Here is a 13785-nt window from a genome sequence, read left to right on the forward strand (position 1 = left end):
AAACATGTCCCTTAACAAACAGTTGTTAGGATATGTTCCTTAAGAAATATTTGTTAAGACAGACATGTCCCTTAACAAACAGTTGTTAAAACATGTCCCTTAACAAACAGTTGTTAAAACATGTCCCTTAACAAACAGTTGTTAAGACATGTCCCTTAACAAACAGTTGTTAAAACATGTCCCTTAACAAACAGTTGTTAAAACATGTCCCTTAACAAACAGTTGTTAAAACATGTCCCTTAACAAACAGTTGTTAAGACATGTCCCTTAACAAACAGTTGTTAAGACTTGTCCCTTAACAAACAGTTGTTAAGACATGTCCCTTAACAAACAGTTGTTAGGATATGTCCCTTAACAAATATTTGTTAAGACAGACATGTCTCTTAACAAACAGTTGTTAAAGAAATACTAGGTTGTGCAAATGGAGTTCTTTTCTTAACAATCAATTGTTAAGACCTTTCTGGACAAAGATGCTGTGTTCCTTGTAATATTTTGAGTTTTCTTAACAAACAGTTGTTAAAATTAGCTTCTTAACAACCATACAAGGGTTTTGATCAAATGGAATTGATCAAGTTAAAGTGGAATGTGTTACAATCGTCAAAATCTAATTTTGTGACCTGGATTTCCCGTTGTTAATTTTAGAGTATAACGACTTAAGCGTCTAAGCAATTTGAAGATTATGACTAGTGCTCTAGACAAATTGTTCAACATACGATTCATATGTCTTTAATTGTCGATGTTTTTTTTTCTTATCAGCATTGATGAATTTTATTGGGATAGATTTTTTAACTAAAATTTTCCTCAACAATATAACTAGAGTTATTCTATTTTTTCTTTATTTCCCAAATATTCAAGTATTGCAAGAAGTCAAAACAAAGTAATATACATTCGACTTAGAAAAAATAATTTTGAGGTGAAGGTCAAACAAACCCCTTACAGAAAAAAGGTACATTTTAGGTACCTTTGTTGGGTACACTTTTGGATACATTACAGGTACAATTTGGGTACTTTACGGGTACACTTTAGGTACACCTAAAAGTACCCGGAGTGTACCCAAAAGGTACCTGGAATGTACCTAAAGTGTACCTAAAAGTATACCCTTTTTGGAACCGGACTTTGAAAATATTTCTAGCTGCAGACGGGTACTTTTTCGGGTACATTGTTCTTTCCCATGCAACTAGCTGTCTAAGTTAAAATTTTCCGGGGTACCTTATTACTTCCAACTTTCCAAGTATCAATTTTTAGGGTACCTTCTGGGTACAATATTTTTGGGTACACACTTTGGGTACACTTCGGGTACACTAAAAAGTACCCAGAAAGTACCCAAAAGGTACCCAGAATGTATCTAAAGGGTACCTAAAAGTCTACCCTTTTTGGAACCGGACTTTAAAAATATTTAAAAATATTAAAATTAAAAATATAAATAGGCGGGTACTTTTTCGGGTACATTTTCTTTCCTGTACAACTTTTTAAGGTTTTAATTTTTGGGGTACCTTTTAGGTACTATTTTGTCAACATTGTTGTTCCCATTTTGGGGTACCTTTTGGGTACATTTCTTTGATACATTTTCAGGTACATTATTGATACAACCCAGGTACATTTTAGGTACTTTTCAGGTACAATCCAGGTACCATTTCAGAAACTTTTCTGGTACATTTTAGGTACAATTCTGCTACTATTTTAGGTACTATTTAGGTACATTATTGGTAAAATCCGGTTACCAATTTAGACAGTTTTTAGGTACAAACTGGGTACATTTTAGGTACTTTACGGGTACAATTTTAGGTACAAACCCGGTGCCATTTTAGGTACGTTTTGGGTACATTCCGGGTACAGCATAAGTACCATTTTAAGTACACTCTGGGTGCCATTTTAGACATTTTTCGGGTACCATTTATGGCATTTTCCAGACTTTGCTTGCCTCTCCTAAAGTATGCTTGACTAACACTTCAAATGTACTGGAGTTCTACTAGTTTTCATGAATATTACCAACCATGTGTCCTGAAAAAATGAAGAATCTTAATATATGAGAAATTGCATTTAATTCATCTATAAAAAATTATGACAAAGCTTCTCTTCTTCGTAATCCTATTTCTCCTGCAAATAAAAAAAAAAAAACCCCATTTAATGAAATATAATAAAACCAAATCACAATACGAATGTAGTTTACTGCACTTTTCTTTGTCTTTAATTCAGTTCACTTGACGCTTTAAATTATCTTTATTTTACACCCGTTTCGTCTCTTTTAACTTTCTAAATTAAATATACTTATATATTATATTTTCTTGGATATTGTTCCTTTATTATTACTTCGATTAAAATCTAACAAATACATGTAAATAAGTGCATAAATGAAAGAAATTTAAAAAAAACATTTTCATCATAAATGATTAACACATGCAATACAATACCAAGATTGCAATGAAAATATTTTAACTTATCTAACTTTGCATTAAATGGTTGTGCTAGATAATCATTCTTAACAGCAACATCTTTTCATAGTCTGAACAGCAACAAGACATGAATGTGAACCATGGATGCCCTCAAACTTAACGGTTTTCAAGACAAGTAGGTCAAAATTCATGTCAAGGTCAGAAGATCAAATTTGGTACCATCAGAAAGCCTTAGTAGGTCAAAAGGTCATTAATGAGGTACTTATATATACAGTTTGTATATATATTAAAAAATATTTTCTTGTCACAAAGAATAAAAATGGCAAATATAAAATCCCTACCCATTTTAGTTGAAAAGTTATAACTAAGTTAAAGTTATATCAATATGCCACTTATATTTTATTACAGATCATAGGATACAAAATATTTTAACAGCAATATTACCTGTGCATTTTAAAAAGTTTCACAAAAATGTGCTGTTGATTCTCTCGATCTGGATAAGTTTTTGCTCACTTTCCTTTGGGAGAACATTGATGACGTACATTCTAAAAAAAATAATAATGCAATTATTTTGTGGGCATGTTATATATCTATTTAAAATTAATAGAAACAGTTTGTATGATCTGTTCAAATTAAATCAGTGATTTGAAACTGATAGTGGAATTAGTCATCCCAATTTGACTTGCTGTCAGACAAATTTAAGACATATCAGGGTCATGGACTTCCCATCCACTATACATATAGGCCTAGTAGTCTCATTGGACTTACCTAAAATGTGCATGAACTGAAGTGTCATTCAGAGTAAACTCATTTTGGAACTATATAAACATTGATCCAGGTCTGCATAGTGTAATTCTCAGAATGGCATATTAAAACCAGTCTGGTCAGTGGTCACACCATATAAATTCTGTATCCATCATGAATTATATTCTGAAAGAGAAATGAAATTGTAAATAATCAAAGGATACCAAAGACCTAGCTTCCAATAACCAAATTACAGGACAATAAATAAATATTTCTAATCACTGGTCACTTGTGCTATCAAATTAAATTTTTACTTGTCAATTGATAACTCTTACTGTTCCTTCCGACCAATCTGATTAAAACCAGCTCCTCGATCCGCTCCTCGTATTGCGACAACATAAAAATAAAGAAGCGGATCGAGCTGATTTTAACATAATGCCGACGTTACTTAAGTTATTTCAGTTTGACCTGCTTTGTACATAATAAGAGTGGTTAAACTATGAGGTGTTACAAATGAAATAGCATTGCTGTGTCTAGCGAGTATATATCTAGTTGATGCAAATCGCGGGTTATCAAGTGCCGGGTAGAAAATGAAAATCGTCCAAGTGTCCGACAATAGACGCATTTAGACTAGTTAGCGAATTCCATTGTCCTACTTTACAAAAGACACATGAGTTACATAATTCAAGATACCTCTGACTGTTACCCTTGCTTTCTCTATATGTTATGTGCAGTGAAGATCATCAGACACAAATGTGAAAGGGATAAGAATCGGAGGAATTTCGGATTATCAGTGATCATGACTGGCATGAAGTCAAAGAATCTACAAAATACACTAGTGTGTAAATCACTTACTTAATGGTTGTGAGTCTCTTCAGGATAACACCACGAACTCCCTCGGGTCCCTGTTGAAGGCTATTCTTTGTCTGTTCATAAAGTTTACGGTATGTCACAACATCATAAAAATGGCATCTGCATGGTCTGCATGCTTACTAAGCGCGGAACTCGGAGTGCACACCCGATGCTTTTTATCAGGAACCCGATCTCAATTTACGGTTGTTAAGAGCCAAGTACTGTGAAGACCCACTCTGAATTGATTGGTTAATTAATTAATAAGTTAACTAGTTTATAAAAATAATATGATGATCTTCAATAATTTCCTTCTGCAGGGACATCTTTTGACATACAGTGTATATCAATATTAACCCCCCCCCCCCCCCAAAAAAAATCAAATACAGATAGATCTATATATGTATGTATTATGATATATACGAATTGTTTACGAATATATATAAATATGTATATATATATATAATTTTTTCTAATGAAATTGCTGCAGACTAACAATCATGTAGCATTATGAAGTTCAAAAGAGTATCTTACTACTAGGTCTCTACAATTATTTATTTTTGATTGTTATGTTTTTAAAAATGGAAAATAGCTTTCCATTTAGAGGTTTAGGGATGGATCCCTTCATGTAATCCTTCAGATTTTCTTTAATACTATAGCTACCTTAATGGCAGAACAAAAAAAACCTTTTTATAGATAAATTAAAATTCATTAACATCAACAGGATTTGCACTATTTCATATATATATATATTTTTTTTTTAAAGAAAAAATGTCTACAACATACATACATCAATAAAAAAAAACATGCCAGATTGAAGTTGGGTACATAATGCTGGTACAATTGACTATAAAAGCTTTCTTATTTCAAAATCAGTTGTGAAATTGTTTAATGTTTATTTTCATATTATTTGTATCTGTTGTGAAATTACAAGGTTTATTTAAATGGGTACATTTCGGGTACATTTTCAATAGTCACATTTAAAGTTGGTACATTACGGGTACAATTTAACTTTTTAATTTACCCAGGGTACATTTCTGGTAAACATTTCAACATTAATATTTTTTGTTGGGTACATTTCAACGTAGTAACTTTAAAGTGGGTACATATCGAATACATTTTAACTTCTTTAATTGATACCCTGGGTACAATTCGGGTACATTTGAACATTTATATTTTTCTGTTGGGTACATTTCAGGTACATTTTAACTTTTCAATTTTTAATCTGGGTACATTTTGGGTACTTTTTACAATAGTCGGGTACGTTCCGGGTACTGTCGAAAAATGGCTAAGTTTTTTGCGGGTACTTTTTGGGTATCCTTTTCAGGGAAAAAGTTGCTTCGGGTACCTTACAAATACATTTTGGGTACCTTTCAGGTACATCTCATTTCTGTAAGGGACGGCATGTATATGAATCCGCAGTTAAAGTATTTTCTGGACAGTAATTATGATTATAATGAGCCAAATAAAAAAGAAAATGAGGACAATATCAATAGATTAAATGTAGAATTGGAAATGGAGTATGAAGTTGAATAAAAAAAAAACTCTTTTGTATAACTATTTTTCTCTCGATATATGTGTTATTTTTGTCGTCAAATTTTGGTCAGGCCTATGCCAAATGCCAATGGTCTATGCCACATCAAAAAGACATAGACCTATTGTCTATGCCGTTTAAAAAGTTAAAATTCTCTGACTGCATAGTGTTAGAAATTTCTACTGTCTGTAGTGTTTGGAGATTTCAGTACTTAAGATTCTGTTGTTTTGCAGAATTCAGAATTGCATGTAAGAGGTGTTAACCCTCAGAAATGTGTTTTATAAAGATAAGATTTTAGCACTCACTGGTTGATTTGTGTAGTTCGAGTTTGCATGTCTTAATATTTGGTTTTCTCTAGAGCTGTTGAGATCAGCTGTCAGTGTGTTTGGTAAATTATACAAAGATAGGTTGTCTATAGGAAAGCTGTGCATTGTCCTGCTGTTGATCTAGGATCCTTTTGATGGCCAGAGATTTTGAAGAATGTTTCTCTAAAGGGGTGAGGGATAGAAAAAAAATTGTAGAAATATGAAACACTGTATCACACTCTGCATTAAGAAAAAATATGTTTAACATTCTACAAAATGAGCAAGGGGGTTCAATCCTCTAGTGCCTAAAGGTCACGACACTGGGGTCACTCTGACAAGAAGTATGCATAAAAGACTTTTTTCATTTAGGGGGTGTAATTTTTTCACCTTTCTTCCATCCTTTCTTTTGTCACCTACTATTGAGCTTTCTCTTTCTATTGACGCCTAGACTGTGTGCGTACCCATTTTAAACATATCAGTCCAATTTTGAAGGGCATGGGAAACCAGAAAAAGGCATTCATAAAACTCCTATGCTTGTCACATATTTGAAGATCTATAAAACTAGATAGAATAAAGACAGACCTTTATAATATTAAAAACCAATAGAAGGTAACTTCTTATTATGATTCATTCCAAATATGTTATGATATCCTCTCCTGGGACCCAACACGGGGGTCACAATGTTTCTGGCCATTAGGTATTTTTACGCTGTGTCTGTGGAAAGGATAATGTCGTAGTAGACGGAAAGCAGAGATGATAGGGAAATAAGATTGTATTGATTAGATGGGTAACTTGTGACAATGATGCAGTGATTAGATGAGTAACTTGTGACAAGCATGCAGTGATTAGATGGGTAACTTGTGGTAAGAATGAAGTGATTAGATGGATAAATTTGTGACATTTATCCAATTATCCACTGTGAATAGGGGCTTCCGAGGCTGAGTGGTTAGAGCATCGCGCTCAAAATCACACGGCCTCTCACCTCTGTCGGTGTGAGTTCGAATCCCCTCGCACCTGTAAGTGAGAAAGTTTTGGTATGTGCACACAAAAAAAACCCTTAAAAAAATGGATAACATAAAACCTCCTAATGGTAATAATTTTTTAACACCCCAATGCAGTCAAAATAAAACTGTGAAACTTGTATCTTTCGTACACAAGTCTGTGAACAACTTACATCCACTGAAAAAGCTAATTATGGATATATGTGACTAGCAGTGAGAGCTTTTTAACATGCCAATGCTGCCATTGCACAAGGCTGCATTCATATCTGAAAAGCCAGTTAGAAAGAGAGTTAACCGTGTGAGTTTTGTAGTTGCTGTTGCAATCACGCAATACTATGTACGGGTGTATGACAACTCTTTCTCTGTGTAGGAGAACATTACAATTTTATGACACTACTTAATGATCTTGGGTCTTTTACAAAGTGTATGTGGTGGTACTTTTTTCCGTTGCCATACGCTGGACGTATCCCATCAGTCATTGTTCCAGTACTCTACAAATTAACAGAAAAAATCATGCTGGGAACCATTCCTGTGGGGAACGGGATAGAATAGGTCCTCGGTACCCCTTGCTTGTCTTACGAGGTGATTAAATGGGGCAGTTCTTCAGATGAGACCGCAAAAACCAACTGAAGGCCCCCTGTCACAGCAGGTGTGGCACGATAATGATCCCTCCCTGCTCAAAGGCCATAAGTGCCAAGCATAGGCCTAAATTTTGAAGCCTTTCACTGACAATGGTGATGTCTCCATATGAATAAAAAATTCTCGAGAGGGACGTTAAACAATATACAATCAATCAACTATTTGGCTGTTCCGGCTTGGCTTTTTTGCAGATGTTTAAATCACAACTAACGCGCAAGACTGTGTCCTTTAGAAAGTGCAAAGAAATAAACATCACTGAATTCAAAGATTATTGCCTCATCGATTGATCTGCAAGTTACGAACAATTTGATACTTACAACTCTATCATTGACAATCACACACCTATCCAGACAGAAGACATTATCCTATGACCAAAAATCACTATGGTATAATAGATGACTTAGCAGCTTGCAACTGAATTAACATTGCACAAGCAAATCCACTGAGAGATGTGTACAGATTATTCAAATCCAAGCATAACTACCATTCCTTGAAGATCTTAGAGATTGGACATGACTAAAAACAGTCTAATTGGACATCTTTCACTTGATAAAATCTACTGCAAACAGATTTTTGTGATTTTGGGGGGGGGGGGGGGGGGGGGGGGGGGGTTAAAACGATCAGATCCAGGTCTTAGTAAAACCACACAGACCAATGTTAGTGAGACACTAGAGAGTTAAGTTATAAACTTAAACCTTGTGTTGAGGATTTGTCTCCTATTGCAACCTGAATTATTAACATGTCTCTCTCAGATTCCTGTGTGTCAATGTTCTTTTAGGAGGCAGTAATTCCCCCTATTATGAAAATTAAAATAAACTGGTCTAAACGTAGCAACGAAATGAAAAACTGTAGACCTGCAGTTTCCGTTGTTTTGTACAATGTGACATTTACTATAGGTTTTTAAACAGTGTTGCCACAGAATCTCTTAACATTAAATTTTTAAATAGTTACCATAGAATTGATCTGTAACCTTTTAGAATATGCAAGTTTCGAAATGCATCTGAGTTATTTCCCTCGAGAACTTTCACACACAGTAATGTACACATGCGAGATTATCGTCATGTAAGTGAATGCTCTCATTAAGTTTCTTATGCACAGTTTCATCACCTGAATTTAATTGATACACAAACCAATTAAGTAATTTCTGAAAATAAATGGATATTTTATGGTGGATATATTTTTCTAATCAGGGTTGTTTGTATCTGACATGAGTTTGTACCAAAACAGTGGATCAAATTATCCCCTAGTTCCATCCTATATATAGCCCTCATGATACAAAGGACTTGCACATTAATTTGACCCCCTTCAGTGCCTCTCTGATCTGTACTGGACCCCCTGCTTTGTCTGTCAGTGACCACCCTGTCCCATCAGTGAGTAGTACAGTCATGTTGTTTGCTGTGATAGTGTGAAGTATATTGATCTAGGGGGCCTTGTCTATTGTAATATCTCTTAATCACCCTTACTGCCTGCTGCCAGTGTTAATCTCACTATACTAAGGTTTCCTGAATATTGCATTGCATTAACAAGACTTCTCCTCTCATTAATGTTCAGCAAATAATCAATATTTGAAAACAGTGGAAAAATACCAATATCCAGACTGCCTGATTTGTCATCAAAATGCTGGGATTATTATTGCTGTTAATTTTTTAAAGATAATCAATATCAGCTTGGTGTAAAGGATAGTCTGCTGGAATCAATAGTCTGTCATCACTGAGGGTGGTATCTAATCTTCTCTGTGAGAGAGACTACTCAGTATTTAAAGATTGAGTAAGAAAATGCTGAAGACAAAATCCTGAAAATCTCTACAGGATATTGTGCCCTCTGAACTGTGCCAAATCAATATAGGAATCGGAGAATACCTTTTAACTGCCAGTGATGTAATTCTCAAACACTGATGCAGACAGAATAAATTATCTCCTGATTTGAATATTCCCAGTGAGGGTGTGTCCGAAGGAAGCTGTGGCTGTGGTTAAGATTTAGGAGACCTACTCTGTGAGACATGCTGCCGGACACCCGATTCTGTATAGTGGAGGTATTTTTCTGTTGTTATTTATATCCGAGGCTGGCACTTCTAGCGATGGGGGAGGAATATATTTCTTTCTCTAGCAGTGGCTGACTCAGACAGTGTGTTGTGGTGTTTAACCCTCAATCAATAGTGAGAGAGGAAGCTCACACATCTGGCACCATGGAGCGTGCATCAGCTCTCTCTCTCTCTCTCTGCTCGCATCAGAATTTCTTGATCTGCTATATGAAAAGAGTCAGGAGGGATGGAAGGGGGAGGGGAGGGGGGCAGGGAAAACGTTGAGTCATTGATGATTTTCAAAGATTTAGCTTTGACCTTGGAGGGAAGTTTACAGAACGTGATCACATTCTGTGTGTGGAGGTACATTATGGTAATACTGATATCATAATTCTAAATATTCAATGCTGGGCATTCTTTAAAATTCTTTAAAATTCCTTGTGATATGAAAGAAATCTGATTGATTTTAGAAGGTTTGATCGATACATTGCTTGATAATTACAAGTATTTCTTGTAAATTCAGCTTTACTTAGTCATATCACTTCACAGTGCATAACAATTACGCAGAATTTGTTCTCCTTTGCAAATATTTTTCTTCTTAGTATTCAGTAAAAGGGAATTAATTTAATGTGTCATAGTATATGTCACTTGTGTTTTACAAAAAATAATGAAAGAAACACATTCCACAACAAACTCCACTGCACTTCACAACAAAGAATGCAACACATCACAACAAAATATGATATATTTCACACCATTTAATCACACTATAAAAACCCCTCAATCATTTGATGGTGGGAAATTTCACTGAGGTGAACTTACAGTAGAGGACAACGAAGGCTAATGCTGAATGAAGGCTATAGTTCCCCGGTTTTAATTTCCCCCCTCAGTTGGAATTTCCCCACACGGTTGGAATTTTCCCACACGAGTAATGAATGATTCTTTGTATCACATTTGCCCCCTAAGTTTTATGGATTCAATCTCAGATAATTCAAAATCTGCAAATTCCTAATTCAGACTTCAGTGCAAAAAAATCAATATTAGTAAGGGATAAAATGTCAGGGTCATGTAGAGGAAATTCCAAAAATCCCAGAATTTCACAAGATTAAAGTAATTAGTATCTAATTTTCACAACACTGATGTTAAATTACACAGATTTACTCAACATATCAATTTTCAAGTCCAAAAATTAAAATAATGGGTGTCCTCTCAACAATTCCAGTTCAAAAGAGGCCCTTAAGAAATTCTGTTTGAGAGGGTCTCTCATTTTGTGGATTCCTTGTTGTGATATGAAGCACAGGGTTAATTCCCCTGAATTTTAATTGTTGTGATGAAAAGTTAGGGTTACTGCACATGAATAAATAAATATTGATGAACAAATAGTCCTTAATCCATTAGGTATTTGTGAATAATGTGTGAGAGCTTGTATAAAGAGCGCTATAATGTTGATATTTATAAATGTGTTCTATGTTGTTCATAGATGTGTGTTTCATGTTTCAGGAGCCGTCTCCCTTACTTCTGAAGGCGGCGGATGAAGCATTTATGGACGATTCCCAGGATTCCACACTGATGGACACACTAGACGAGAGTACAAACATGTCGTTTGATACTGAAGCCAGTCACCAGGGATTTCCCGAGATCCCAGTCGTCAAGGCTGTCAAGAAGGTAACTTGATCCTTACACCTAGTCAACGATCTCAAAATGTGTAATGCACCAGCTATCAAAGATCAGTATGCATCTCAAAATTTGTAATATACAGGATGTTAAAAGATAATTAAATGTATCTCCAAATTTCTAATATACAGGATGTTAAAAGATAATTAAATGTATCTCCAAATTTGTAATATACAGGATGTTAAAAGATAATTAAATGTATCTCAAAATTTGTAATATACCATCTTTTAAAGAGCTCAAAATGCAAGGAATATTAAATTTATTTCATAAACTGTAATATGCCAGCTATCAAAGATTACTAGATGAAATTTATCTTTAAAATTCTAATATGCCTGTTCTATTAAAAACTTTTTAAAAAAGCATCCCTAAAAATGTAATAAATAGCTATTAAAGAATGTTCGATTTATCTCAAAAACGAATGTACCTAAAAATAAGACCTCAAAATGCATGTCAAAATTAAAACTGTGATTTAAGCCAACTAACAAAGACTTCATAATGCACCTCAAAAATTGTAATAAGTCAGCTATCAAATGCCCCTTTTTTTTTTATCCCAGTCACAGCAGATCATCTTACACAGTAGAACACGGTTACAGCGAACACACATTTATAATGAAGTCATGCTTACAGCATAGTGATTTTCATTCCCTGTAGTTTTAAACATTATGCACTTTTTGGGATATAACAAATTACGTTTTTAGCGAATCAAATTTCTTCGTCCCCAGCACTTCACTAAAATCATGTTGTACTCTACTCTCTTGCTAGATTTGTAAACACATCTTTCTTGAGAATTTTTTTATCACAAACCAAACACTTTGAATTGATGGTACAAAAATTGAAGGTGTTGCCTCTCATGTTGTTATCTGTTGTGAAGGGGTCTCCCAACAGCCATGTTATATAGAATAGGGGCTGCTCATCAGGTGTTTACAGTCATGTATTGTTTGATGTGTAAATTTCACGGAAGTAATATCAAATTCCAAATGAAATCTATCTACCCATCCTTGCCAAGTTCTCCATCTAATTTTAAAGATCGCAAATTCTACTGTCATAAAAATGTTTCAACATAGAAATGATTTTCATTACTTAGGTTAAAACTTTTCAGAATCAGTTGATCATGATTGTGTAGTTGTTTTGAAATTGTGTTTCATTTTTACAGAATCTTGAAGTCAGTAATTTATCATTAATTGCTTATGTAGTTGTTATTGAAATCCTGCTTCATTTTAGACATTCGAGGATTTCACCCCTGTCCCAGAAAAATCATCCAAGAAGGTATATTAGTAGCACCAGATTTTGTGTGTTAGCAGGGCTGAGTCTCTGACAGCAGGTCAAGTTGTCTGATAGCAGGGCAAGCTCTCTGGCAATAGGGCAAGCTCAATGTCAATAGGGCAAGCTCTATGTTAGCAGGGTGAACTCTCTGTCCATGCTGTCGGTAGGGCACACTCTGTGACTGCAAGACAGAGTCTCAGCTCTTTGATGTTTGTTTCAGTTCAGTGAACTTTTTCTCATTAATTGTTAACATTTGTTCTCTAACTGTTAAGCTTATATTTGCTATGAGCTCTGATGTTTTTATGTCCCCACTATGCTAAGTAGCTTATATTTTCTATGGGCTCTGATGTTCATATGCCTCCCTGCTATGCTATGTAGTGGCCGGGGCATATAGTATTGCCCTCTTTCCACCTGTCACTCCATCATAGTTGTAATCTTTTTAAGCATTTCTGCTATGCTTGCCGATACTGAGCTGATTTTTGGTGTGTGGTTATATACATAGTCCAATACAGATTGTGATAGTTTTCATCAACTGTCAAAAGTTACATATAAAGGCCCAAGGATTTTAATAGTTTTAAAAGCTTCACAGTTTTTCTGACTTTTTTCTGCTCAACTTTCAGATTTTGAGCTGACTTTTGCTGTCATTGTATATTGAAAGATTTTCGAATGATCAAGCTGAAATTTTATTGCAATTGACCTAACTTTTAAATTTTTACAGACTGAACATATAGACTTTATGTTTACAGAGAATTTTTATTTATGTGTGGTTGTTTTATTGATTAGCTTCAGATTTAGTTTGATTTCATTCCAGTTAATTAAAGTAAGTTCAGTTAGGCTAAATGTCAGCAGAGTGATGGCCCTTAAACATGGGGAAAAAATTCCAGACTTATTTAAGCTATGCTTTCAGATGTTAAGTTGAACCTGAGTATGCAATTGTATAGTGAGGAGTTTCTTGCAGTTGACCGTACAATGTACCGTTAGCAGGCCGCTGGGCTTTGAGAATTTCAGACTTACAGATATTAAGGATAAACAGTGTATTCTTATGTTGGTCGACTTCCTTTCAAAACATATTGGAGAAAAATATCAGTAATAAACTTCTCATCCTTTAAGATTCTAATGATATCAGTAATTTACTTCTCATGAGATTTTATAAGTATTAGGAATTCTCGTCCTTTAAGATTTTATTAATATCGGTAATTTACTTTTCATCCTTTAAGATTTTATTAATATCATTACGTTACTTATTTCTTGTCCTTTAAGATTTTTATTAATATCAATAATTTACTTTTCATCCTTTAAGATTTTATTGATATCGGTAATTTACTTTTCATCCTTTAAGATTTTATTAATATCATTAACTTAT

At 34.4% G+C, this 13785-nt stretch overlaps 1 protein-coding gene and 1 long non-coding RNA gene across 2 annotated transcripts in view; one reads left to right on the forward strand and one right to left on the reverse strand.

Moving 5' to 3' along the window:
- The window catches only part of LOC125653454 (protein polybromo-1-like), a 78892-nt gene that overhangs the window by 49520 nt on the left and 15587 nt on the right, over positions 1 to 13785 (forward strand). Inside the window, 2 exon segments of the mRNA XM_048882919.2 lie at positions 10986 to 11150; positions 12381 to 12425. Coding sequence (XP_048738876.1) covers positions 10986 to 11150; positions 12381 to 12425 — 210 coding nt within the window.
- On the reverse strand, positions 2024 to 4184 carry LOC125653475 (uncharacterized). The gene is made up of 4 exons (XR_008796840.1): positions 3993 to 4184; positions 3162 to 3323; positions 2838 to 2938; positions 2024 to 2097 (listed from the first exon to the last, which is right to left on the reverse strand). It is a non-coding gene; the product is annotated as an uncharacterized LOC125653475 (long non-coding RNA).

This window comes from Ostrea edulis, chromosome 7, assembly GCF_947568905.1.
Source record: "Ostrea edulis chromosome 7, xbOstEdul1.1, whole genome shotgun sequence".
In the NCBI taxonomy this organism is placed as follows: domain Eukaryota; kingdom Metazoa; phylum Mollusca; class Bivalvia; order Ostreida; family Ostreidae; genus Ostrea; species Ostrea edulis.